This window comes from Oncorhynchus masou, chromosome 32, assembly GCF_036934945.1.
Source record: "Oncorhynchus masou masou isolate Uvic2021 chromosome 32, UVic_Omas_1.1, whole genome shotgun sequence".
NCBI lineage: Eukaryota > Metazoa > Chordata > Actinopteri > Salmoniformes > Salmonidae > Oncorhynchus > Oncorhynchus masou.
In genome coordinates this window covers 63,716,521-63,744,243 of record NC_088243.1, presented here as the reverse complement: position 1 = coordinate 63,744,243, position 27,723 = coordinate 63,716,521, and the positions used below count along the sequence as shown (strand labels likewise).

At 42.3% G+C, this 27,723-nt stretch overlaps 2 protein-coding genes across 6 annotated transcripts; one reads left to right on the top strand and one right to left on the bottom strand.

The window, feature by feature from the left end:
* Positions 1-14,426, top strand: LOC135526451 (nuclear cap-binding protein subunit 1). Of its 4 annotated transcripts, XR_010453293.1 has the most exons (23): positions 2-175; positions 1,453-1,541; positions 1,652-1,752; positions 1,858-2,014; positions 2,134-2,241; positions 5,534-5,655; positions 5,897-5,966; positions 6,216-6,431; positions 6,552-6,649; positions 6,788-6,851; positions 6,939-7,049; positions 7,294-7,421; positions 7,517-7,591; positions 7,731-7,834; positions 8,161-8,283; positions 8,370-8,472; positions 8,657-8,750; positions 12,244-12,347; positions 12,523-12,640; positions 13,067-13,210; positions 13,390-13,503; positions 13,592-13,798; positions 14,363-14,426. XR_010453293.1 is itself a non-coding variant. In XM_064954835.1 (22 exons), exons 1-22 carry the CDS (start codon positions 142-144, stop codon positions 13,703-13,705), a joined length of 2,391 nt encoding a protein of 796 aa, XP_064810907.1. In that variant the 5' UTR covers positions 2-141; the 3' UTR covers positions 13,706-14,426. The 4 variants fall into 4 exon arrangements, 3 of the variants coding, with proteins under 3 accessions (XP_064810908.1, XP_064810907.1, XP_064810909.1); XM_064954835.1 differs by having other exon boundaries at positions 13,592-14,426; XM_064954836.1 differs by lacking the exons at positions 12,244-12,347; positions 12,523-12,640 and having other exon boundaries at positions 1-175; positions 13,592-14,426.
* On the bottom strand, positions 14,402-26,522 carry LOC135526452 (solute carrier family 49 member A3-like). 2 transcript variants are annotated; one of them, XM_064954838.1, is made up of 10 exons: positions 26,186-26,522; positions 20,472-20,630; positions 19,675-19,891; positions 19,140-19,216; positions 18,891-19,028; positions 16,987-17,103; positions 16,661-16,813; positions 16,341-16,498; positions 16,129-16,238; positions 14,402-15,366 (listed from the first exon to the last, which is right to left on the bottom strand). In XM_064954838.1, exons 1-10 carry the CDS (start codon positions 26,342-26,344, stop codon positions 15,131-15,133), a joined length of 1,524 nt encoding a protein of 507 aa, XP_064810910.1. In that variant the 5' UTR covers positions 26,345-26,522; the 3' UTR covers positions 14,402-15,130. The 2 variants fall into 2 exon arrangements, with proteins under 2 accessions (XP_064810910.1, XP_064810911.1); XM_064954839.1 differs by lacking the exon at positions 26,186-26,522 and adding an exon at positions 24,809-24,924.
* Between the last annotated feature and the right edge of the window lie 1,201 nt (positions 26,523-27,723).

Here is a 27,723-nt window from a genome sequence, read left to right as displayed (position 1 = left end):
CTCCGGATGTGCTTCACTTGAATCTGACCACTATTGAAAAGCTAAAAGCTTGAAAACTAATCTCATTATCTCGAAAGATACTGTTACCATAATCAATAAGAAGCAGCATACAGTTACTAATCCAACGGTGTAAATAATAAAATGTCTAGAAGACGGCACAGTGACGGAGATGATGGTAAGTGGTCGTTAGCTAGCTAATTCGAGGTCAAAGTACGTTCGTTGGCTTAACGTTCGCTGAAGCCAACGTGAGGTGATGCTGCTCGCTCTGTAGTCAATGTGCAGCATGTTAAATCAGCTGGCTACCTTGCGTACTAGTTCAATCACCATAGTCAGTTCAATTAACTAACGTGAGAAGTTATTTGACTATCGGTTCATACATCAATGTGAAACACCAAACCAAGTATTTTGCTAGTCACTTTGGCAGTTTTCCAACACCCCATGATTGGCTAGCCTGATGGGGCAACATAGCCCTTGCTTTTAGCCGGTTAACTAGAAATGGTCTAGCGAGTTAGCTACCTAACTGCTAGTCGTCTACCATCGTATGCAGCCCTATTCTACCAGCGGCAAGTAGTAGTCTAGCGGTTAAGCCAATAACCTAGAGGTCTCTGGTTCGAATCCCCGTGCTGATTAGGTGAAACATGTGCCCCTGAGCAACACATTTAAACCTAATTGTTTCAGGGTCGCCGTCAATAATTGTTGATCCCTGGCCGAGGCTGTGTCGGGGAGAGTGGAATATGCAAAAATTATATTTTCAATTTGAAATGGGACAGATTTATGCACCCACTTAATTATATATTTGTCCTACAAATAATTTATATATTGTCTTGTTAACCACTGTGATAAAGTGATAATCAGCAGTTGAAACAATAAGAGGTTTCCCAGCCCCTGTTTCAATACAAAGTTGACGGATGGGTCTGGAGAAATGTAACCACTCTCAAATTCATAGACCGAGCTATGGATGCAAGGACCATCCATGATATAAGCATTTATTTGTTTTTTATCTAGTTTGTATACAAACATTGGAGTTGAACAAGCTTGTATTTTGGGTTTTGATGGGGTATGCAGTTGAACTAAGCTCATGAGGCGTTTATAAATTATATTAGTCAAGAATCAATGGGTACATATCATTAATTTATAAGTCCAAAAGTGGATGTAGTAACTACAGATGGCCAATTTCAGATCTTGGGAGTGCTTGCAACTAGTGATGTCAAATAGTTGTCTCGCTAGCAGGCTTGTAGCCTCTGCCATTTACCCCACAATGGATCGGCAAAATAATGATTTGTGAAATTAACAAGTAGCCAGCTACACTACTGTAAGATAATGTTTTTAAAGAGAGAAGAATTTAATGTGTCAGTGAGTTAGCACAAAAGGTTCAATTGAAGGAAGGGTCCATCTCAGACTATCTGTTCCATCTCATCGTCATCCATCGTGTATGTGTCCATCTCATTCTAGGTGGCCAGTCTCACAAAAGAAGGAGAACATCTGAGCCCGTTGAGATTGAGGATCGCCTGGAATCACTGATATGTCGGGTGGGAGAAAAGGTAATAGGGGTTTGCAGTAAGTGTGGGTATGTTTTCTGTCTCACTGTTGTCTGATTTGACCCCTGAAATCACCAGATATGCTGTTTTCCAACTTCTTAATTAATTTGCAGAGTACCTCTTCCCTGGAAAGCAACTTGGAAGGTCTTGCAGGTGTATTGGAAGCGGACCTCCCCAATTACAAAAACAAAATCCTGCGCATCTTGTGTGCTGTGTAAGCTATTCCAAGTTATTCTAATACATTTGAAATACTTTTAGTGCAGTCATAGGTACAGTACAGAAAGTTTCCGTGTTCTAATTGTGTGTCTTGTTTTGACAGGGCTCGACTTCTACCCGAGAAGCTGACCGTCTACACAACACTTGTGGGCCTTCTAAATGCCAGGAACTACAACTTTGGCGGGGAGTTTGTGGAGGCCATGATCAGACAACTTAAAGAGACCTTGAAGGCCAACCTCTACACCGAAGCTCTTTACCTGGTAAGTGTTTGGTGCCATAAAATAATTGGTCCACAGATTCACCAGGCAAATTTAGCAAGTGACTCTCAAAAACAATTACAGGTGCATTTCAATAATGTTTGACACACTTTTCTCTCCAGGTGCGCTTCCTCTGTGACCTGGTGAACTGCCACGTGATCGCTGCCCCCTCCATGGTGGCCATGTTTGAGAACTTTATTAGCGTCACTCAGGAGGAGGACGTTCCGCAGGTAACATGTTATTGATACATTTTAAAGCCATGAATTGTATGCAAGTTCACTCAGTGGCCAGTTTATTTGCTCAATTGGTATCAAGGGACCTAACGTGTGCCAGGAAAACATTCCCCACACCATTACACCACCAGCCTGTACCATTGACACGAGGCAGGATGGGGCCATGCATGGACTCATGCTGTTTACGCCAAATCCTGACTGCCATCAGCATGACGCAACAGGTGTTAACTCGAAATGACACAATGACAAGGTTCCAGTTTAACAAAGTTTACTATACCGTATGAACACACTACAAGCTAGCCATTACACCCAAGGCTAGGTCCATCCACAACAAGACTCCATGTGCAGGCGCACTCTTGACAGAGTGATAGCCCAGTAATAACAGAAATATAGGAATACTTAAAACATTAACTTAACAATCTCCCCCTTTAAAGACTAATAAAACATCAACAACATAATTAAATGTCCAAGTATTATTCAAGATCCCCATTACAAATGGGTTGTGACAGTTTTCATTTGTATTACTCAACTTTCCATTACTGAGAGCCTGTAGGAGCACAAGACTCCTTTTTTAGTCAGACAGTCAGCAAGCTGTTCCTTTGTGGTCGACCACAGAATCTCCTGGATTCTCTGTGCTTGAATAAGTTCCTTGATGCTGCTAATCTCAAGACGAAGTCTTATCTCTCTGACAGACTTGGTTGACTTCACATCATCAACTAATGAGTAGTTGTCAGTGACAAACTACAGGTAGAATGTGCCGTTTTGTCTCACCAGTGGTAAGCTCTGAGAACAGAGTTGCAAGAAAGATCGCATTGTCAATTCCATCCACAAGAGCAAGTGTTTCTCCAGCAAGTGTGCTTTGGACAACCCTTCTGATCCTTTTTGACTGCCAACAGATAGGTGAGAATCTTCCTCCTTCACCCATTAACACGATTTAGATGTCCACCTTGTGTGCTTCCATCTGTAAGGTTCCCTAGCGAAGCATCACTGAAGACAACTTGTTTCAAAGAGTAATCTTTTCCAACATGCTGAAACTTTAAAGTCACTTGTTGTGATTTCAGTTTACGCACAACTTTGTTTGCCTCATGAATGGTTTGTACTGTAGTGTGTTTTGTGTTAGATGCCAAGTTGCATCCATCCTCTACTACCAATGTTAACTGAACTTAACAACAGGAACCGGGATTCGTCGCACCAGGCAATGTCTTTCCACTCCTCAATCATCCAGTGTTGGTGATTGTGTGCCCGCATGTTGTGCGTTCCGAGATGCCTTTCTGAGCACCAGTTTTACTGCACCTGTTAGCTTGCACGATACTTGCCATTCTTCTTTGACCTTATCAGCAAGCTTTTTTTGCCCACAGAACTGCCACTGACTGGATATTTTTTGTTTGTCGCACCATTGGAGATACTTGAACCGGTGTACCTGGTACCGACGATCATACCACTCTCAGTCACTTACAGTGCCTCTGGAAATGATTCAGACCCCCTGACTTTTTTCACATTTTGTTACATTACAGCTTTATTCTAAAATTGATTAAATTGTTTTCCCCCCTCAATCTACACACAATACCCCATAATGACAAAGCAAAAACAGGTTTGTAGAAATTCTTGCTACTTAAAAAATATCACATTTACTTAAGTATTCAGTGCCTTTACTCAGTACTTTGTTGAATCACATTTGGCAGCGATTACAGCATTGAGTCTCATTGAGTATAACGCTACAAGCTTGGCACACCTTTCTGTCAGGTTGGACAGGGAGCGTTGCTGCACAGCTATTTTCAGGTCTCTCCAGAGATGTTAGATCAGGTTCAAGTCCGGGATCTGCCTGGGCCCTTCAAGGACTTTCAGAGACTTGTTGCGAAGCCACTCCTGCGTTGTGTGCTTAGGGATGTTGTCCTTTTGGAAGGTGAACCTTCGCCCCAGTCTGAGTTCCTGAGTGTTCTGGAGCCGGATCTCTCTATACCTTGCTCCGTTCATCTTTCCCTCGATCCTGACTAGTCTCCCAGTCCCTGCCGCTGAAAAACATCTCCACTGCATGATGCTGACGCTGCCACTACCATGCTTCACCGTAGGGATGATGCCAGGTTTCCTTCAGACGTGACGCTTGGCATTCAGGCTAAAGAGTTCAATCTTTTATTTAACTAGGCAAGTTAAGAACACATTCTTATTTACAATGACGGCCTACAAAATGGCTTCCTGCGGAGACGTGTTGTTTTTTTATTTTTTTATCCCAACCCACATCACGACAAGAGACAACACAATGCTACATAAAGAGAGACCTAAGGCAGCAACACATGACAACACAGCATGGTAGCAACACAACATGACAACAGCATGGCAGCAGCAGGCACAGAAAACAGCACAAAGGGCAAGAAGGTAGAGACAGTAATACATCACGCAAAGCAGCCACAGCTGTCAGTAAGAGTGTCCATGATTTAGTCTTTGAATGAAGAGTGAGATAAAACTGAGATGTGTGTAACCTTTTATTTAACTAGGCAATTCAGTTAAGAAATTCTTATTTACAATGATGGCCTACCTAACAGTGGGTTGACTGCCTTGTTCAGAACGACAGATTTATACCTTGTCAGCTAGGAGATTCGATCCAGCAACCTTTCGGTTACTGGCCCAACGCTCTAACCACTAGGCCACCTGCCGCCCCAATGTAACTTATTGGTTTTATCAGACCAGAGAATCTTGTTTCTCATGGTCTGAGAGTCTTTAGGTGCCTTTTGGCAAACTTCAAGCAGGCCGTCGTGCCTTTTTACTGAGGAGTCGCTTCTATCTGCCAAACTCTACAATAAAGACTTGATTGGTGGAGTGCTGCAGAGATGGTTGTCTTTCTAGAAGGTTCTCCCATCTCTACAGAGGAACTCTAGAGCTCTGTCAGAGTGACCATTGGGTTCTTAGTCACCTCCCTGACCAAGGCCCTTCTCCCCAATTAGCAAAAATTTTAAAAATTAACCTGTTTTCCCTTTGTCATTATAGGGTGTTGTGTGCAGATTGATGAGGAAAACATGAATTTAATCAATTTTAGAATAAGGCTGTAACATAACCAAATGTGGAAAAAGTAAAGGGGTCTAGGACACTCGTTATGCCCATTCTAACGTTCAATCAAACAGTAACTGGATGTCTGTCTTTCTCTGCTTTATACAGCAAGCCACGGCCACATGACTCACTGTCTGTAGGAGCCAACCACTGCATGAACGTGGTGGTGAACCTAATAAACTAGCCACTGTGTGTATATACAGTTTAGTTTGACTATTGCATTTTTGACTGTTTTCTTTCTTCCCAGGTGCGTTCGGACTGGTTTGTCTATGCTGTACTCTCCAGTCTCCCCTGGGTTGGGAAGGAGCTTGATGAGAAGAAGGACGTGGAGATGGACCGGCTCCTCAACCAGATTGACGGTTATCTCAAGTACTCTTTCTTTCAGTCTTCCACTATAGTTTGGTATTTACATGTCTTTACATTTGAGTCATGTAGCAGATGCTCTTATCCAGAGAGACTTACAGTAGTGTCTTTCTGGCTCTTTTGTTGAGGAACTGTTTTAATGACGTAATGCAATTTAAATTCATGAGTATTTTGAGGAAGCCACCTTTGTCAACTGCACTAAATAGTGATGAGACGATCGTGGTGACACCGATCTACTGTTTTTCAGGAGGCGACTGAAGACTCATGTCCCCATGCTTCAGGTTTGGACGGCAGAGAAGCCACACCCACAAGAGGAAGTAAGTGGTTTTTATTTATTGTGTTTTATTTGTCTGGCCAAGTATTGATTCAGTGTTTGTTTTTTAAGACCCTATTCTGGATTTTCTATTTTTACCTTTGAACACTGCATTGTTGAGGAAGAGCTTGTTCGTAAGCATTTTGCTGTACTGTTTACACCTGTTCTAACCTGTGCAAGCAGACAAATACACTTTGATTTGAAGTAGGAGATAAGTATTATATTCCATCACCTCCACCTCTCTCTCCCTCAGTACCTGGACTGCCTGTACGCTCAGATCCAGAAGCTAAAGAAGGACCGCTGGCAGGAGCGCCACATCCTGCGGCCGTACATTGCCTTTGACAGCGTGCTGTGCGAGGCCCTGCAGCACAACCTGCCACCTTTCACCCCACCAGCCCACATGCCCGACTGCCAGTACCCCATGCCCCGCGTTATATTTCGCATGTTCGATTACACCGATGCCCCCGAGGTACCGTGTACCATTCCCTCTCTCAGACCAGTCAAGAGTACAGAGAAAGAGGAACATTTGGGAATGGGGTTGCCTTTTGGAATGCTCTGAACTAGCTTTTCTTCCTCTCCCTGACTACAGGGCCCTGTCATGCCAGGCAGCCACTCTGTGGAGAGGTTTGTTATTGAGGATAACCTTCACAACATCATCAAGTCCCACTGGAAAGAGAGGAAGAGCTGGTGAGCTGTTGTACAGTCTAATGGACTTCTTAATGTGTCCTCTTGTTGTTCAAGTTAGTCATTTGTGATTGAGCAAATGTGAGAGAACATTTTTATATATATATATATATATGTTTTTTTTGTATATATATATATCAGTGCTGCGCAGTTGCTGAGCTATCCAGGGAAAAACAAGATCCCGCTCAACTATCACATTGTGGAGGTAAGTCCATTACTGCTTCATACCAAGGAGTTTTATCAACTGGAGAACAGGAACTTAGTTCACTTCCATTCCTCTGTCTTCTACCAGGTGATCTTTGGAGAGCTCTTCCAGCTGCCCTGTCCCCCCCACATCGACGTCATGTACACCACGCTGCTCATTGAGCTCTGCAAGCTGCAGCCAGGCTCCCTGCCACAAGTTGTATCCTTCACCCCGCTACACAATATTTGACTACTTCAGGAATGCATTTTTCTTCTCTGCATAAAAATTGAATACGGGGAACTAAGGTACCCAAAATACCACAGGGAAAATTCAGAAATACAGTTTTCAGAGATCCTACTTTTTTAAACCAATGATTCAACCATCATTTTTTTTTGTCTGGCTTGGATACTTGTTTTACATCACATAAATAGTGATAGTTAACCCCTTAACAGCCTCCTCCCAGTTGGCCCAAGCCACAGAGATGATGTACGTGAGGTTGGACACCATGAACACTATTTGCATAGACCGACTCCTCAACTGGTTCTCCCACCATTTGAGCAACTTTCAGTTCCGATGGAGCTGGGACGACTGGTAAGATCAGCTGTCTTCCTCAACTGAATTATTTGATGTAGTTGGAATCACTCCTTATTATGGTTACGGCAATCTGTTCACGTTCATCTCCAAAGGGTGGACTGTTTGGCCCTGGATGCAGACAAGCCCAAGCCCAAGTTTGTCAAGGAGGTTCTGGAGAAATGCATGAGGTATTTCCATTCAGATCCACTACTGCTGTGCTGCACCCAGCTTGTTTTAGAGCATACATAGGGATGGATATGTATAGAGATGTCTCTCCTTAGTCTGTCTCTAGAAAGTGACCAATGAGCTTCTGCTCTTCACCCCCAGGCTCTCCTATCATCAGCGGATAGTGGACATCGTCCCTCCCACTTTCTCAGGACTCATCCCAGCCGACCCCATCTTCTTTTACAAATACCAAGATGAGGCCAACAGTAAGTACACCGCCTCTCCAAAGGTTTAATTTCTGTAAGATACTGTCTGTTGGTTCAGCATAGCCAGGGGACTAAGATGACTCTAATCTGCTTGTCTTTGTGAGACTGGTTTATTGAAAAGTATTGGTCTGCCATTTGGTTTTCTGTTGTATTGTAGATGTGTTACCTTTGAGTGTCAACCTCAAAGAAGCCCCAGGGGTACCACTGCACATTCGTGTTGTTATCCCAGTGAACTAAATACGGTGTGCACCGTCTTCCTTTTCTGTTGGACTCTTACGTAAGCACCATCAGAAATACAACATGACTACACCTCTGCCTTTGTCCAGGTGCGCTGCCAGGCTATGCGGTGGCCATAGCGGTGGGCAACGCCATCAAGAACCGGGCCTCCAACGAGGAGATACTCACCGTGCTCAAAGATGTGCCGAACCCCAACCAGGAAGATGACGACGGTCAGTTAGCCCCAAAACACACTCATCTTCCGTGTTCCTATTGGGATATGTTCTACTCATTCTCACTCACTCCTGTCTGTTTCCAGATGAGGGCGAGGGCTTCAACCCCCTGAAGATAGAGGTGTTCCTGCAGACCCTCCTCCATCTGGCTGCCAAATCCTTCAGTCACTCCTTCAGTGCCCTGGCCAAGTGAGTGTGCCTGTTATTCCAACCCACACCTTCCATTTCTGTGCCGCCCTCTGCTGAGTGCCACAGAAAAGGGTGGCATTGTTCAGTCTTGAGTGTAGCATTGCTATGCTACTAGGCAGTTGAACGAACACACGTGCTTTGTCTGTGTGTACAACACCTAAAGTGTCCTGTTTCTGTCTCTCAGGTTCCATGAGATCCTGAAAGCCCTCACGGACTGTGACGAGGGCAAGCTGCATATCCTCCGGGTGGTCTACGAGGTCTGGAAGAAACACCCACAGGTTAGAACCGGCCCATTCACCTACACTAGAACACTAATTTCCCTAGAGTCAGAAGAAATGTGTTTATTTTTTACAACCAAATCTCTCTTCTTTTTTTAAATGGCATGTTATTGAAGAGTCCAGACACCTTATTTGTAATTTCACGTTTTAGAGAAACTTACCCCAAACAGCAAATTGCTTCCTCATCCTCGTTGTGTAGTATGTGGGCAATGAAAAACCCTGAACAAAGTCTCCAAAAACACCTAAAATACATAATTTTAGAAATGGCAAAGCTCTCAGTATAGTGATGCGGGTCTTTAGATGCTGTACACATTAAATTATGTCCGAACTTGATCCACAATGCTATATTCCATTTTGTTGCGGCTCGAGTAACACCTTCTCTGTCCGTTTTATAGGTAACTGCCAAAATAAAGGAAACACTTGAGTAAATTAGGGATACAAAGCATATTGAAAGCATGGGGTGCTTCCATACAGGAAGTTCCAAACACTTGTAGAAGGAGCATTGAAGCTGTTCTGGCGGCTCGTGGTGGCCCAACACCCTATTTTTATTTTTTTTTCACCTTTATTTAACCAGGTAGGCCAGTTGAGAACAAGTTCTCATTTACAACTGCGACCTGACCAAGATAAAGCAAAGCAGTGCGACAAAAACAACAACAGAGTTACACATGGGATAAACAAACAGTCAATAACACAATAGAAAAATCTGTATACGGTGTGTGAAAATGAAGTAAGGAGGTAAGGCAATAAATAGGACAATAGTGGCGAAGTTATTACAATTTAGCAATTTACACTGGAGTGATATGTGTGCAGATGAGGATGTGCAAGTAGAAATACAGGTGTGCAAAAGAGCAGAAAAACTAATATGGGGATGAGGTAGGTAGTTGGTTGGATGGGCTGTGTACAGCTGCAGCGATCGGTAAGCTGCTCTGACAGCTGACGCTTAAAGTTAGTGAGGGAGATATGTCTCCAACTTCAGTGATTTTTGCAATTCGTTCCAATCATAGGCAGCAGAGAACTGAAAGGAAAGGCGGCCAAAGTAGGTGTTGGCTTTGGGGATGACCAGTGAAATATACCTGCTGGAGCCCGTGCTACAGGTGGGTGTTGCTATGGTGAGAGCTTTACCTAGCAAAGACTTATAGATTACATGGAGCCAGTGGGTTTGGCAATGAATATGTAGCGAGGGCCAGCCAACGAGAGCTTACAGGTCGCAGTGGTGGGTAGTATATGGGGCTTTGATGACAAAACGGATGGCACTGTGGTAGACTGCATCCAATTTGCTGAGTAGAGTGTTGGAGGCTATTTTGTAAATGACATCGCTGAAGTCGAGGATCGGTAGGATAGTCAGTTTTACGAGGGTATGTTTGGCAGCATGACTGAAGGAGGCTTTGTTGTGAAATAGGAAGCGATTCTAGATTTAACTTTGGATTGGAGATGCTTAATGTGAGTCTGGAAGGAGAGTTTACAGTCTAGCCAGACACCTAGGTATTTATAGTTGTCCACATATTCTAAGTCAGAACCATCCAGAGTAGTGATGCTAGTCGGGCGGGCAGTGATCGGTTAAAAAGCATTGATTTAGTTTTACTAGCATTTAAAAGCAGTTGGAGGGCATGGAAGGAGTGTTGTATGGCATTGAAGCTCGTTTGGAGGTTTGTTAGCACCGTGTCCAAAGAAGGTCCAGATGTATACAGAATGGTGTCGTCTGCGTAGGTGGATCAAAGAATCACCCACAGCAAGAGCGACATCATTGATATATACAGAGAAAGGAGTCGACCCGAGAATTGAACCCTGTGGCACCCCCATAGAGACTGCCAGAGGTCCGGACAATAGGCCCTCCGATTAAGACACCATGTTGGTGTTTCCTTTATTTTGGCAGTTACCTGTTGCAGCAGGCTCCACTGTAAATGGAACCACTCAAGACTGCTCGAGGAGCACATAATGGAATATAACATTTAGGATTTAGTTCGGAACGACACAATTCCATGTATACAACATCTAAAGACCTGCATCACCATACTGACAGCTTTGCCGTTTCTAAAATGATGTTTTTGTTGCGGTTTAAGTGTTTTCAGGGCCCCCATACTAAACAACGAGGACGAGGAAGTGATTTGCTGTTTAGGGCAGTGGTGTAAATTTACTTAATTAAAAATACTACTTAAGTAGTATTTTTAATTACCTGTACTTTACTATTTATATTACTTAATTAAAAGTACTACTTAAGTAGTGTTTTTTGTGTATCTGTACTTTTCTATTTATATTTGACAACTTTTACTTCACTACATTCCTAAAGAAAATTAGCTACTTTTTGCTCCATACATATTCCTTGGCACCCAAAAGTACTCGCTACATTTTGAATGCTTAGCAGGACAGAAAATGGTCCAATTCATATACTTATCAAGAGAACATCCATGGTCATTACTACTACCTCTGATCTGGCAAATGCTTTGTTTTTAAATGACGTTGAAGTGTTGGAGTATGACCCTGGCTATCCGTAAATAAATAAATAAATAAAACAAGAAAATTGTGCCGTCTAGTTTGCTTAAAAACCTCTTAAAGATCTGACCCTTTTTTTCAAATTTCACCTAAAATGTCATCCCCAAATTTAACTGCCTGTAGCTCAAGACCTGAAGCAAGGATATGCATGTTCTTGATACCATTTGAAAGGAAACACTTTGAAGTTTGTGGAAATGTGAAATTAATGTAGGAGAATAACACATTAGATCTGGTAAAAGATAATACATAGAAAAAAACATGCGTTATTTTGTACCGTCTTTGAAATGCAAGAGAAATGCCATAATGTATTATTCCGGCCCAGGCACAATGTGAATTTTGGTCACTAGATGGCAGCAGTGTATGTGCAAAGTTTTAGACTGATCCAATTAAATGTTGTATCGAGATTGCCCAAATGTGCCTAATTGGTTTATTAATACATTTTCAAGTTCATAATTGTGCACTCTCCTCAAACAGTAGCATGGTATTCTTTCACTGCAATAGCTACTGTACAGTGGGGTTAGATTAACAGGAATTTAAGCTTTCTACCCATATCTGATGTGTTTATGTCCTGGGATTTTTTTGTTTGTTACTTACAACCTCATGCTAATCACATTAGCCTACGTTAGCTCAACCGTCCCACGGGGGGGACACCGATCCCATGGAGGTTTTAATATAAGGAATTTTAAATTATTCTTTTTGATACTTAAGTATATTTTAGCAACTCCGTTTACTTTTGATACTTGAGTAAAATTATTTGGTTTTAAATATACTTAAGTAGTATTTTACTGGGTGACTTTTACCTGAGTCATTTTCTATTCAGATATCTTAACTTCTTCTATCACTGGTTTGGGGTAAGTTTCTCAAACGTTAACGTCACAAAACATGCCATTTACATCACAAATAGAGATTTGGTTATAATGTTGTGAATTGTGCCGTGACCATTGTATGGAGAAAGGTGAGTCTTTGGTGTAACTCAGTGTGGTTGACCTGTCTGTCTGTGCAGATGGTCTCTGTGCTGGTGGACAAGTTGATCCGTACACAGATTGTGGATTGTGCAGCCGTAGCCAACTGGCTCTTCTCCCCTAGCATGGCTCATGAGTTTACCAGGTGGGCCTTAAACCCTCTGCGTGTGCACTCGCACACGTTTGCTGTGTCTTCCCTTGCTGTAAATGAAATAATGTGAATATCGATCAAGTAGTTTTCTCAGTTATCCTAATACAGTATAACTATTTTGAAGTGAATTAACTCATGGATAATCCATGCGTGGCCTTGTGGCGGGCAGGTTTTACGTGTGGGAGATTCTGCACTCCACCATCCGTAAGATGAACAAACACGTCCAGAAGATTCAGAAAGAGCTGGAAGAGGCAAAGGATAAGCTGGAGAGGCAACAGCATAAAAAGGTAGGCAGCAGGAGGGTGTCCTAGCAACCACTGCTGTAAGCGGAGCCTCTTGTAGACTTTTTAAAGCCAAGAATTAACCAACAATATCACTCTGAATATTGTACTGATTGTGCCAGTATTTTTTTGCCCCAAGGTTTGCACAAAGCAGAATGTTCCCTCCTTGATTATGTAGTGACCTTTTTAATGGTGCCCTAGTTTTGCTGTCTAAACCTCCGTCACACGGGATCTTATCAAACCAACTAATTGAATTTGGCCTTGAATGGACACACTGTCCCTTTCAAACATTTTTATCAGTTTAGTCTGTTTCCTGATAAGTCATTAGTACATGTCAGCATTATTACCATATTAAAGGAACTAGAGGAGCCTAAAATACAAAAAACAAGCAAATAGGACTCTCGTGTGTCTCTCTCTCCCTCCATCTCTCAGCATAAGGACAGTGGAGACGAGGAAGACATGGAGAAGAACAGTGAGGATGAGGACGGTCAGCTGGAGGAGCAGATAGAGCGTCTGCAGGAAAAGGTGGAGTCGGCCCAGAGTGAGCAGAAGAACCTTTTCCTGGTCATCTTCCAGGTACTGGTCTGGATGGACAATAAAGCTTTGTGAATTTGAATAGACTGTCAGAAACATGGTTGCCTGTATTGTTTTCAACTGTTCAGCCCTTTCAGTGAGGACATTCTGTATGATTACAGACCAATTTCAACCTTGTTTTTTTTCCTCTTGCTTCTATTTCCTCTCTTCTGTCCCCGTAGCGCTTCATCATGATGCTGACGGAGCACCTGGTGCGCTGCGAGACAGGCAGTGTGGACTTCAGCACGCCCTGGTACAAGAATTGCATTGAGAGGCTGCAGCAAATCTTCCTCATGGTAGCTACTACTCCTTCTTCAGTCAATTATTTTCCATGTAATTCAAGTTCAATTGATGTTAATTTAGTTCTGTTTTCCCCTTCTGCAGCACCATGTGACAATCCAGCAGTACATGGGGACACTGGAGAACCTGCTGTTCACCGCCGAGCTCGACCATCACATCCTAGCTGTGTACCAGCAGTTCTGTGCCCTGCAGCTCTGAGCCCGTACACACCAAACGCCATACTACACACATAGCCAGCTCTTGCATCAAGATTTCCTCGTTAGACCTTTTTTGTTATTTCGACTTTGTGTGGTGAGTGCCGTTCAAGGTATTAACTGTAAATTACCATATTTTTAAGTTCTTTCTTTCCGGTCCTTTCGTTTTCTTTTCTATTTTCCCCCTCCATTTTGTTTAGTAGTCCTATAGAGTAGAGTACCACAATACCCATAAAACCTGTCTACTTTGATGCTAGTTAGCATTTATCTGTAAATAGAGCCATATCTATTGACAAGTCACCTTGTCCGAGAGATGTACATGGTTATCAAAACGCGACGACAGGGTCAGCCTACACGAAACACAGCCTTTATTAAGCGTTTCTAAAATTCCCTATGGGAAAAATGAATGGTAGATAAACGTTTGGAACCATTTCCCTGTTTGACCGCTAGGTTTTGTGGGTATTATGAACACCTCCACTGTGGGGCTCTATTAAAGTGGATCTTTTAAAAACATGAGGTTGCAAATAGGCAAAAAGCAGCAGGCGAGCGTGCTCTTTTTTATGTATTTTATGTGAATGGAAATTGGGAAACAGTTAAAACTAGTCTTCTGTTGGCCACTGTGTAACGTTTACATTTCCTGCCCTTATCCCTTTCCTCTTAGCCACCTCTTCAAGGAAAGAAAACAATGACTGACATGGAATTCAATAAAGTGGTTGATTTAATAACTTGTTATTTTTTTGTATATTTACAGGAGTAGTTTAAAACGGCACTTAAAACATAATGTATAAAAGATAGTGGAACAGACGTGGCAATTTATGTATCTGTTTTTTTTTATTTTTATGAACTAGTCTGTACCTTTTTGTTTACACTCCAAAAGCCTACATGTCCACCTACATTAGTTTAATTCCATTTAAATTCTAGTCAATTCAGGTTTTGGATTTCTTTTGCATGTGAAATATGTCTACTTTTACAGAGCAGAAATGACTTCAACTCTGCTCTGCCTCAGGGCAAAGGTGCTATTCGGTGCAAACTTGTATTAAAAAGGAAAGCCCAGTTTACCACCACCATAAAATCTAATCATTCACTTCAGATAATTACGGTTATATTCTAAATGCCTTCCTTACAATAGTAATCAGACATTTATATGGTATTTCTACTAGTCTCAGAAACCCAGACATGGGAGCAAGAGCACTAGGTGTTATGCGTCCCATTTCCAATTTGTCCTCTGTCCCAGCTGACGTCAGAACTTCTTCAGACATGTAAGCTGGAGCATTGATACATTGTGAGAGGCAACCCGCCTGTCTAGATACTATATATATGTAGTATATAGTTAAATTATCTATATATAAAGGAATGTATTAGTAAGTCAATACACTTGGCCTCCTTCTGAAACGATGCCAGTGAGGTGGTCATCTCAACAGCAGTTCAGTTAACCACTGGCCTGTTCCTCCTTTTGGTCAGAGTCTTGTGTGTTGTCAGTTTGGCTTGTTGTTGGAGTCTGGCGAGTCGTCAGAGTTTGGCTTGTTACGGTTTGGCATGCTGTCAGAGTTGTTTTTTTTCCAATAGCCTGTGCCTCAGCGTCCAGTCTTCTGTACTCCGTGTGGAAGAAGATAACAAAGCAGCAGGTAAAGGCACTGCACAGACCTGCCATCACCAGCATGGGCACTGTGGAGAGAAACACAGAGTCAATGACATGCTAAGCCCATTGCCACCAGCAACTAATCACAGTGTGTGTGTTCGAGAGAGAATCACACCACTAGAGCCACAGGAAAGCCCCATATCAATGACATCAAGGCCTGGGAGGATTTCATTATGCCATAAATAGAATTATTTTACTAGGCAAGTCAGTTAAGAACAAATTCTTATTTTCAATGACGGCCTAGGAACAGCGGGTTAACTGCCTGTTCAGGGGCAGAACGACAGATTTGTACCTTGTCAGCTCGGGGATTTGAACTTGCAACCTTTCAATTACTAGTCCAACGCTCTAACCACTAGGCTACCCTGCCGCCCCCATAACATCCATAGTCACTGTGTTTTGGCCTTAATGTCTAAAAAGTGGATCTGCTTCCTTTACCAGAGGCATCATGCACGTCATGTGCTTTTGGGAGGGGAAGTAATAGCAAAATTCTATGTCACAAGCTAGCTTGTGGGGGCACCTGTCCCCTCAATTTCAATGGGCATGATGCATCTGCTATGAATATTTTTAGCTGTGGCAAAGCATGTGTGGTTTAGAACACAGTTTCAATTTCAGCCACAATTTTGGTCCACCATCTGTGTTATTTGCATACAAATGCAAAGTCTAAACTGCTGACAAAACAACTAATAGCTGTAATTGCCTGCAGAATTTGAATGGTGGGCAACCAATTGTACCTCAATTAGCATACAATTAATTTATCCCACTGATACACATGGCAGTTCTTAACTTACCCCTCCAACTCAAGGACACATCTCCTGCAGAACAGGTAGAGAAGGGCGAGTCGGCCATTGGTTTGGTCAACCCCTGAAGAAGCAGTATATAGATAACTGACTGGATCTGTCTGGGGGGAAAAAACAAGCACATGCTTTTTAACATAAGCCTGTATTTACAGTCTTGATCTTCAGTGTGTGTTGTCCTTGTATGAGCCAGTATCATACAGTACCCTGATATGAAGATGAGGCCAGCTGAGGTGGCCTCTCCAACCGGGTAGGAGCACTCCACAGACAACTCCATGGCAACCGGGTAAATGGAGAAGCCGAAAAAGCCGAAGAGCGAACAAACAACGGCCAAGGCTATTCTCTGATTCCGCATCTGAGATACCTGGTAGGGGGAAATGCACAGGGATGAGGTGTTGTCTACACCACGCATACACACAGAACTGCAAATATCCTATTTTCTTCCACCTTAGAAGAAAACTGTTTCATCATCACAGCGCTTCATGAAGTACAAGACTGAAAACCCTGACCTTTGACCTGTACTCACCACTGAAAAGGCAATGCAGGCCAGCGCTGAAAGGCTCATGTTAACCTTGGTGGCCTCGATAAACTTCTTGGTTTTGTCGACGTACAGTCCAAGGAAACCAGCCCCGACAATACCGAAAACAATGAAGAGACCCCCGCACAGTCCTGCAAAGTCCTAACACAACACACATTGAGGTTATGTTTCACATGGTTTCATTCAATATTTTGGTGAGATGGTGAAAATATTGTTCAGAAAACAGAACCATGGGCCATAATCTTTCATTCATTCTTTTGTAATGACAAAAAAAAAATCTTGTTGTTCATTTGGGATCATAAATGGGTGCTTACATTAGGGTACCCTCGGACACACATGATCTGCTCCAGCAGTGTAGAGAAGCAGGTGAATACAGCGATCCCCGAGCCGAAGCACAGCAGGAGAATCATGTAAGCCTTGTTCCTCAATAACTACAAAGGAACAGGAGGCAAACGAGGGGTTTCAGATGCTCCTTTCATACGATTGCAGTAATGGATCATTCAATGCAAGATATAGGCCACTACCTCTCTTAGATGAAGTATGATTAAAACTGAATCTATGTACAGTCGTGGCCAAAAGTTTTGAATGACACAAATATTAATTTCCACAAAGTTTGCTGCTTTCCTGTCTTTAGATATTTTTGTCAGATGATACTATGGAATACTGAAGTATAATTACAAGCTTTTCATAAGTGTCAAAAGCTTTTATTGACAATTACATGAAGTTGATGCATAGAGTCAATATTTTCTGTGTTGACCCTTATTTTTCAAGACCTCTGCAATCCACCCTGGCATGCTGTCAATTAACCTCTGGGCCAATCCTGGCTGATGGCAGCCCATTCTTGCATAATCAGTGCCTGGAGTTTGTCAGAATTTGTGGTGTTTTGTTTGTCCACCCGCCTCTTGAGGATTGACCACAAGTTCTCAATGGGATTAAGGTCTGGGGAGTTTCCTGGCCATGGACCCAAAATATAAATGTTTTGTTCCCCGAGCCACTGAGTTATCACTTTTGTCTTATGGCAAGGTCATCATGCTGGAAAAGGCATTGTTTGTCACCAAACTGTTCATGGATGGTTGGGAGAAGTTGTTCTCGGAGGATGTGTTGGTACCATTCTTTATTCATGGCTGTGTTCTTAGGCAAAATTGTGAGTGAGCCCACTCCCTTGGCTGAGAAGCATCCCCACACATGTATGGAGGATGCTTTACTGTTGGCATGACACAGGACTGATGGTAGTGCTCACCTTGTCTTCCCCGGACAAGCTTTTTTCCGGATGCCCCAAACAATCGGAAAGGGGATTCATCAGAGAAAATGAGGACTTTACCCCAGTCCTCAGCAGTCCAATCCCTGTACTCTTTGCAGAATATCAGTCTGTCCCTGATGTTTTTCCTGGAGAGAAGTGGCTTCTTTGCTGCCCTTCTTGACACCAGGCCATCCTCCAAAGGTCTTTGCCTCACTGTGCGTGCAGATGCACTCACACCTGCCCTCTGCCATTCCTGAGCAAGCTCTGTACTGGTGGTGCCCCGATCCCGCAGCTGAATCATCTTTAGGAGATGGTCCTGGCTCTTGCTGGACTTTCTTGGACGCCCTGAAGCCTTCTTCACAACAATTGAACCGCTCTCCTTGAAGTTCTTGATGATCCGATAAATGGTTGATTTAGGTGCAATCTTACTGGCAGCAATATCCTTGCCGGTGAAGCCCTTTTTGTGCAAAGCAATGATGACAGCACGTGTTTCCTTGCAGGTAACCATGGCTGACAGAGGAAGAATTATGATCCCAAGCGCCACCCTCTTTTTTGAAGCTTCCGGTCTGTTATCCGAACTCAATCAGCATGACAGAGTGATCTCCAGCCTTGTCCTCGTCAACACATACACCTGTGTTAACGAGAGAATCACTGATATGATGTCAGCTGGTCCTTTTGTGGCAGGGCTGAAATGCAGTGGAAATGTTTTTGGGGGATTCAGTTCATTTGCATGGCAAATAATGACTTTGCAATTAATTTCAATTAATCTGATCACTCTTCATAACATTCTGGAGTATATGCAAATTGCCATCATACAAACTGAGGCAGCAGACTTTGAACATTTATATTTGTGTCATTCTCAAAACTTTTGGCCATGACTGTATAATGAGGAGTGAATGTTGAAATGTTGAGGGGTAACCAAAGATATTATCAAGTAGTACAGTATTGTCATTTTGTGTGCGTATGATTACTACTCACCAGCATGATTCCCTCCAGGAAGGGCTCCGAGGTGGAGCTTTCTGCACTGGCTGAGGGGGGCGTTGGGGGGGAACTATCACGGATCCCAACTGTTGCTAGGAAACAGATGATGGCTGCTGGTACAGCATATATGAACAGCTGGGAATATCAATGGATGGGGAAAAGGTTTGTAATAGATTAATAAATGTATAGGCAATTTAAAGTCGAAGACAATTTATCTTCATATGGTGCAAGCCATTCTTAACTCACCAATGAAGAGATGTTGTTGGTGGTCCCCACAATCATAGGGGAAAAGATGCTAGCAACAAGAATCCCAAGGGGATTTGCTGAAAGGAGAAAATTTTAAAAAGCCACAGAAGAATATATTAAAATAGGTTGGCATGGTATTGTCCTGTATTTGAAGCCAACACTACCAGACATCTGACATTATCTTCCTACTTCCAGGAATCTTGGTTCCTGTAACTGAAATCTAAAAACTCAAGAGGAGCAACTGTCAATACTAAACCAGTGGAGGCTGGTGGGATAAGTTATAGGAGGACCGGCCCATTGTAATGGCTGGAGTGGAATTGAAGGTACAGAGTCATACATGTGGTTTCCATGTCTGATGTGTTTGATACCATTCCATGTCAGTCTTTACACTGAGCCCGTCCTCCTATAGCTCCTCCCACCAGCCTCCACTGTACTAAACATACATGGAAAGTGGTAACTCAACCAATAATGTTGACTTGACACAGGTGGTTTTAACAGAGTAACTTGTACAGGACAGCAACCATAGCTCACTCACACATGGAGGCTATCATATTGGCAGTGGCCCGCTGGTGCTCTGGGAACCAGAGCGCTGCCAGCTTGGTGGGTGTGAAAATGACCAGGGGCTGAGCCAGGGCACACAGGGTCTGGCCCCCCATCACCACAGGGAATTTGGCCGCACTGACAAGGCTTCCCAGGACGCTCACGAAACGCAGCACAGCTCCCAACATGTTAAGCCACGAACCCAGCACCAACTACAGGGGAAACAGAATGCATGATTTAAGTTCGCGTTGACTTTGTATATGTTTTTCCTCAATTGGAAGAAAGGACAAAACACAAATAAACTATACACTTGTGTGGATGTTCGTTTACATTATCCTATGATACATTTCTCTTAACATTTATTTTACTGTTTGTTCTCCTATCATGTTTTATCTCCTCTGTGCAGGTGCAAACTTGTACAACCGCTTAAAATCTAAGTGCCATCTGCACATTGGCGGCTTCCTCGATCACTGACAGCACACACGCTTACTTTCTTACTATCTGAGATTTTTCAGACTCATTTACACTTCACTGAATTTCCCACATACATGGAGATCTTGAATGCAACGATCTTTCATTTCAAGTACTGGATATAGACTTCTCACAGTAGACAGATTCTGTTTTCAGAAACAGACACGTGTGTGCACAGGCTTGTAAACAAAGACAAAGGCAGGTTTAACGGTCTATTTTATTTATTTGACCTTAAATTATCCACAAAGTCCCATTGAGGTCAGGAGACCTCTTTTACAAGGGAGACTTGTATGGGGTCTACCTTGACCGATCTTTACATACTGTGATTCGGAGCCCTAAAGTGTCCAGCATCCATGTGGTCCCAAAGCTGAGAGGTATGGCCACCACCATATAAATGATGGACAGCCAGTTGATCTGGTCCAGGGTGACACCCATGAACTGGGCTGACTGGTCCGCCACTGGAGCAAAGGTCAGCCATAACTGAGGATTGAAGCACAGGCACAAACACATTTGATTATATACAATAAATGTGTTATTACATTATCTAATCTACATCTTTATTTAATGCTACTTGTACAGACATATCTGTTCTTCATTTCCTCAAATGTACTATCTGCCTAAAGTTACAAGCAGAGAGCATGCTGTCGTGCTGCATCACAGCCTGGTACAGCAATCCACCGCCACTGACCGCAAGGCTCTACAGAGGGTGGTACTGTCATGACTGTCCTGTGAGGATCCAGATAGGTCAGCTCGGCAATGGATAATTTCAACCAGACCCTCTCTCACTCACAGAGGGGGAGGAGTGAGCTGATGGGAGGAGGGGGGGGGGGGTTGACACCTCACGCCCCGTTGTAAATTAAAGGAGAGGAGATCCAGAGAACATCCCTCTCCAAATTCACACAGGAATGCTCCTTTGTCTACAGAGACAGTTTTCCCACTGAAACTCTAACACGTTCTAAAACTAAAACTGGAACAATTTCTAACATAGAATGTGGGGAATGGTCAGAGGCGATCTAAAGAATAATAGTGTCATATGGGTTGTTATTTTATGATGTCATTAAACATTTTATAAAGGAAATACTGTAAATTGAAAAGTAAATACACTATATGTACTAAGTCTCCTCCCTTAATGATGTGGATGAAATATGTAGATAAAGGATTGGTAAAGAAATTAACATTCAGACCAGAGGCATGTAGCTGCAGCTCACGTCCATAGTGGTTTGTACTCTGAAATCTCAACACGAGGTAGAGGCGAGAAGCTCACCTCCCGGACAATCACTGGTACGGCTGACCAGCTGTCCTAAGTAAACTATCTAGAAAAGCGTATTTAAGTGGGACCACTCTACTACTCTTCTCAAATCACAGTAGCACGCTACTCTCATCCCCCAATGAGAACCATCGACATGGCAGGCTAGCCTATATTCAAAAGAGCATCGTCGAGAGGGAACAACAGTAGAAGAGACGGGCCCAGACCCTTTTGGACAAATCAGAGCCACGAGCATGCCGCGGAAAGGCACAACCAAACCCTTTCCAAGAAGGCTTGATTCCAACATAGATACGCGGCGAACGGAGACATTTACACATTACTTCTAACTCCAAACGGGCAGTGGTTCGTATGCAAAGTATATGAATACTGCGAGAGTAGTTCTAAATGTACCCAAGTATTATGTCTCTGTCCCCCTCTCTCTCGCCCTCTCCATGTCTTTTGTAAAAAGCCGCCATATTGTGTCAATCTGCTACTGACCTTTTCTATTGTATTAAGTGTGTATGTTTATCCTGTGTTATCATTTAGTTAATTAGTAAATACATAATTAAACCAATTTGTGTAGTACTGAATCATAAGTAAGACTGGGTTGTTGTTTTTTTTGCAGATGCATGAGGTTACAACTGTTCAGAATGATGATATGGTACGAGGTTAGGATGAATACATTGACTGTTTTATGGACAGTGGATGAACCAGAGCAAAGACCTTAAGAGTTTAATTTGGGAGATAGTAACGCTTTAAACATGATTAGTTTAAAATTGGGTAACAATTAAACATAGTTAGTCGATTAGATAAATAACAGTCATCAAATGAATTAAATTAAAGTCACAACAGTACGCTCAATTGAACGCACCATTGGGTGTACACTGGTGCGTTCGGCTGAGCGTACCACCCTCTGTAGAGCCAAGCGGTCAGCGGCGGTAGAGTTGTGGTGCAGCCCGACAGTATGCTCTCCACATTGTAACTTTGGGCAGATAGTACATCACTGGGGCCAAGTTTCCTGCCATCCAGGACCTATATACTAGGCGTGTCAGAGGAAGGCCCAGACAATTGTCAGACTCCAGTCACCCAAGTCATAGACTGTTTTCTCTGCTACCGCATGGAAAGCAGTACCGGAGCACCAAGTCTAGGTCCAAAAAGCTCCTTTCCCCCCAAGCCATAAGACTGCTGAACAATTAATCAAATGGCCGCCCAGCCTATTTACACTGACACCCCCCTTCATTGACATACCTTTCAATACCTCACCTTGAGGTATGTCAAAAACGTCAACCCCTACCTTTTGATGAGAAAAAGTATTACTTGTTTAACAAAATCTCTTTCTCTGAGAAATTCTATTAGTATAAAATAATATAATTTCCCCATTTTTGGAGCATACAATATAGCTCAGTATATTTAATTATTTATACAGTCATTTTTATCCATCTTTGTCAAGGGTGTCAATGATTTCGGACCCCACTGTATGTGATCATGTGATTAAACGATACATCACTGAGCAGGAAGTAAACCACAACCTTGCCTTGTGGAACGCCAAGTCACGTGAAAACAGAAGTTATGACTCACAAGACATTAGCACATTACCCAGCTTTATGCTGATCTAATCAAATCAGAGGCTACTATGAAGTGTTGACATAGGCCTATTTATATTGGCATTCACTGGTCAAAATGAACATAGAGAATTCCTATACTGAGAAGTGAGACCAACCATCCCAGCCAAATGAACAGTGATAGGCGTATACAACCACAGCAGGTTAACCATACAGTTTCCTTCAAAGATTACTTTAAAGAGGACCAAATAAAACTCTCCTGAATTTCAACTTGAATAAACTGAGATTTTCTGGGGCAAACCAAAGCATCTCATTGTGTGATTGTGTTTTAGTACACAATACACAGTGCCTTGACAAGAGGCATAACCAATTGGATGGAAGTGAGTTGTTCGCAGAAACACTGCAACAACAAAGGGACTCCGTACAATTCTATCTTTAATTGACATTCAAGAAAATCTCATTTATGCAGCCGAGATGAAGGAGTAGGTCAGCTGGCATGGGCACACAATGCCACCACTGTCTGCCGCATACGTGAGCACAGGCTTCCACAGTAGGTTTCCACCGTTGTCGTTAAATATAACCTCCATGAATGGATGTAGAATTCGAAGTGTCCTCAATGCACATACTGTATATAGATGGTAGTACATACATGTATCGTGTAATTACAGTGTGGGTATTACTTACAATGGTTAAAGGATTATTCTAGATTTCTGTAATGATGTGTGGAAACAACTCTGTTGACATGACAGATAATAAGATGGAATATTGATTTGGGGGGTGTATGGTTTTAGGGGGTATTTGCCCTAAGGCACACTTGCCCTAAGGCACACATGCCCTATTAAATCAATAGCCCCAGGGCTAAATCAATAGCTCCATTGGCTACATTCTCTGACATTAGGGTGCACCATATAATATGCCAGAAAGCTGTAGAAGTCTGAACCAAATGCATTTTGACTCAATGAGTGATATGCTGAAGTTCTCATGTTGCATGATGACTCCTGTAATTTCACTGTAGGCTGCTGTATTTCATTGTGGCTATTATATTTCATAGTGAAGGCGAACACACATTTTGGATGCGTGTGTCTGCAGCAGTATGTTTGGCACAAAAATGTGGCTACTCTTTCAGGGATAACTGGGCATCACATATACAAAGTGGCGGTAAGGCATTACATAATATACCATATTATATCAGGATCACAAACGATAGAAAGTAACCTGTGGGTTACAATACATGGCACTAGCCAAGTTTTTCTCAGGACATGTTAGCTGTCAACAGCTGAGAAACCCAATATGCCAGGTGCTATAGAGATTGTTACATTGTTGGAACATTGTAGTTGGAACATTGTAGCCCGAGCCTTGTTTCCTTGTCCGATAAAAATAATGTCCCGACAGGCCTGATGGAACAAAACAAAATACCCCAGACAAAATGGGATCTTTTCGTGTCAGTAAAATTAATTATGCAACAAATGGCGGTGGAAATGCATGTATGCACACATATTGATATAATAACCATCATATTAAAGTCAAATTGGAGTCACGCGATGTAATGTGTGGTCCTCCCACTACGACTTGGGAAAGCATGCAGTCTTATTAGGCTAAAGGTAAAATAAGTTACGATGAACTTCACCGCGTGGTGGTGAAAGTGCACAACGATGAGTTTGATGCTCCTTGTCATAGCAACGTTGGCCAGCAAAGCTAATGCGTAGAAACACATCATTCGGTCTAATGCCTCGATCACAGCGTCATTGCATTTCGGTACATCAGACGTACATTCATTTGCCTTGTAGTTATTGGGCAAAATGTTATGCAGCATCATCTGGATATGTTTGCAACAAAAGTTCAACATTTACCTTCTGCTACCATTTCTCTCAAGCCGTCTACACATAGTTTGACGCAATTTGATAAATCCAACGTATGCACCACACAGAACGCACTGCCACTGCAACGCAATGCTGCAAGGCAAATGCAGTGTTCCATTGGAAATTAATGTTCTTCTGGTGTACCAAAATGCAATGACACTGTCGCTGTGATCGAGGCGTAACGGTTGTCTCGCTCCAGCTGTTGATATTGATTCTGAACCGGTACCCCATGTATATAGCTCCGCTATTATTATTTACTGCTGCTCCTTAAGTATTTGTTTTTCGTATCTCTTACTTTTTTGTAGGTATTTTCTTAAAACTGCATTGTTGGTTAAGGGCTTGTAAGTAAGCATTTCACTGTAAGGTATTCGAATACCTTCTGTATTTGCTGCATGTGACAAATACAATTATATTTGATTTGATGTGCAGGCCGTCAAATCAAAGGAACTCCTTCGATATACAGTTGTTTTTCACAAAAATTAAAACGTGTCAGTATGTCACTTTCACGAGGTTGGAGTAATAATATGTTCAGCTACACAATACATTATCTACAACCTACGTTGTGCCTTTAGATTTCGAGAAAATTAACAACTAAAGAAGAATGGTTGACTTCTTTCATTAACTTTCCAACCCCCAAACCTCAGCCAGGTCTGTTTGGTCTTGTTTCGAAAGCGTTCCCGGAAGTCTCTCAATGTTGCACCTCTTGGTTTTGAAACTATGTGGAGCAAAGTATTTCAATCAAACCTATGTCAATTGAAAGTTTGAATGCCAAAATAATATGTATTTAAGTATATATTTTTTTTTAATTGGGGAAAGTAACAAAGGTAGTTTATAAAATAAATACTTTAAGGAAGATGTTTTAATGTATTTTATTTTTATGTATAACTACATAATATAATTTAAAAGTATGTATTAATGTGTCTCTAATAGAATAAATGTGGCAAAATAAATGTAGATATTATTAAACGCATTTCTATAGCTTCCAAAATACGTTTAATTAACAATTGGGAGGGAGTGCCAAGCTGGAGGCACGGTGGCTTCAAAACAGCGCTCCCTGACAGTCAACTAGTGTATATATAAAGCATTGGTCTCACGGACTGCTTTTTATCAGCAACAAGTCCATTTGGTGGCAACAACAATGGTGGGTAAATTTGCATATTTCTTTATGCGGATTTGGAGAAATGTGCATATTTTCTTTATGCGGATTTGAGAATATTCGAATGAAAACATGTTGCCAATTGGATGGAAACCTAGCTACAGAGGTGTTACATTCCTACAAAAAGTTTTATTTAAATCACATAATTCATTACTTGACAGATAACAGCCAACTTCATATGGGAGACAGCAAATGACAAGTAGGCTACTTACCATAGAGTTCGAGCAATTTAGCAAGCATAGCACGAACAAAATGAACCATCTCCTATTGTATACTTTGAATACAATAAATTTTTCAAGTATTGGATTGGGTTTACTCGGAATGACAACATGCACCCGAAATTCATCCGAGAGATTATCTTCATTTTCCATGAGTAGTATCCAGCCAGGTGCAATATACTTTTTATTTAAAAAATATATGAATCTCAAACGATCATATTGTTAAAGGGTCATGTGGATTAAAACGCTTATGATAAACATACATTGTCTTGTCCTTCCGAGAAAGAAACCCAACCGGCCGGTCTGACAGTCAACAAATCCGCCCCATATTTCGGTGAGGACAATAAAGAGACTGTAGTCAGTCAGAATCCACTCCCTTTTTCTCGCCCCACAAATGGAGTCCTAGTGCTAGACGAGTTCAATGCTCATTCGTTTTAGGAGCGCTACAGGGATGTGCACGTTTTTGTTCTAGCTCAGCACTAACACACCTAATTTTATTATTCAAGTGTTCAATTATTATAAACTACACAATTTATGTTCATGCTGAATTTGAGGAGTTACCATCAGATAAAGGATATGAGATCACATATGGATTATTTATGTCAGTGGAGGCTACTGAGGCGAGGACGGTTCATTATAATGTCTGGAACGGAGCAAATGCAATGGCATCAAACACATAGAAACCATGTGTTTGATACCATTCCCCTCCAGCCATTACCACAAGCCCGTCCTGCACAATTAAGGCGCCACCAACCTCCAGTGGTCAATGTGTAGGGCAGGCCACTCGAAGTGGCTTGTCAGGGTTATGCAATTGATTACTTGAGACTTCTCATGTTGGTGCTCGCTCACTCATGTGAAGGATGTGTGGAGGTCTACCTGTGAACTGTGCACCCAAAATTCAGTGATGCAACATGTTTCTCCAGTCAAAGATAATGAAAAAGCTAATCTTGTGCCATTGATTAGGTTTGACCTGGAGTTTGACCTACAGGTTTAGGATCTTAATTCAACCAGTATTTTCTGCAGCGACATGATTTGAACGTTTAGTCCATAATGTTGCTTGATCTGTGGTTAGGCTATTAACTGGGCAAAATTAGTCGACATGAAAAGTGAAATTATGTTATTATAAGAGGGTGTTACTACGTCTTATTGAGTGAATTTATGTGCTCTATATATCCAAAAGCATTTGGATACCCTTTCAAATGAGTGGATTCGGATATTTCAGCCACACCTGTTGTTGACAGGTGTATCAAATCGAGCACACCGCCAAGCAACCTCCATAGACAAACATTGACAGTAGAATCGCCTTACTAAAGAGCTCAGAGACTTTCAATGTGGCACCGTCATAGAATGCCACCTTTCCAACAAGTCAGTCAGTTCCTCAAATTTCCGCCCTACTAGAGCTTCCCCGGTCAATTTTAAGTGCTGTTATTGTGAAGTGGAAACATCAAGGAGCAACAACAGCTCAGCCACAAAGTGGTAGGCCACACAAGCTCACAGAACGGGACCGCAGAGTGTTGAAGCGTGTAGCATCT

What these genes read in the sequence shown, in the direction of transcription:
- LOC135526451 (XM_064954835.1), top strand. Translation starts at nt 142, where the DNA reads ATGTCTAGAAGACGGCACAGTGACGGAGATGATG. An exon ending in TATGTCGGGTGGGAGAAAAG is followed by an intron (nt 1,542 to 1,651) that starts GTAATAGGGGTT and finishes ATTAATTTGCAG; the next exon opens with AGTACCTCTTCCCTGGAAAG. An exon ending in AGGAGGAGGACGTTCCGCAG is followed by an intron (nt 2,242 to 5,533) that starts GTAACATGTTAT and finishes CTTTCTTCCCAG; the next exon opens with GTGCGTTCGGACTGGTTTGT.
- LOC135526452 (XM_064954838.1), bottom strand. Translation starts at nt 26,344, where the DNA reads ATGGAAAATGAAGATAATCTCTCGGATGAATTTCGGGTGCATGTTGTC. An exon ending in CAATATGATAGCCTCCATGT is followed by an intron (nt 19,217 to 19,674) that starts GTGAGTGAGCTA and finishes TTCTCCTTTCAG; the next exon opens with CAAATCCCCTTGGGATTCTT. An exon ending in TCCTGGAGGGAATCATGCTG is followed by an intron (nt 17,104 to 18,890) that starts GTGAGTAGTAAT and finishes GTTCCTTTGTAG; the next exon opens with TTATTGAGGAACAAGGCTTA.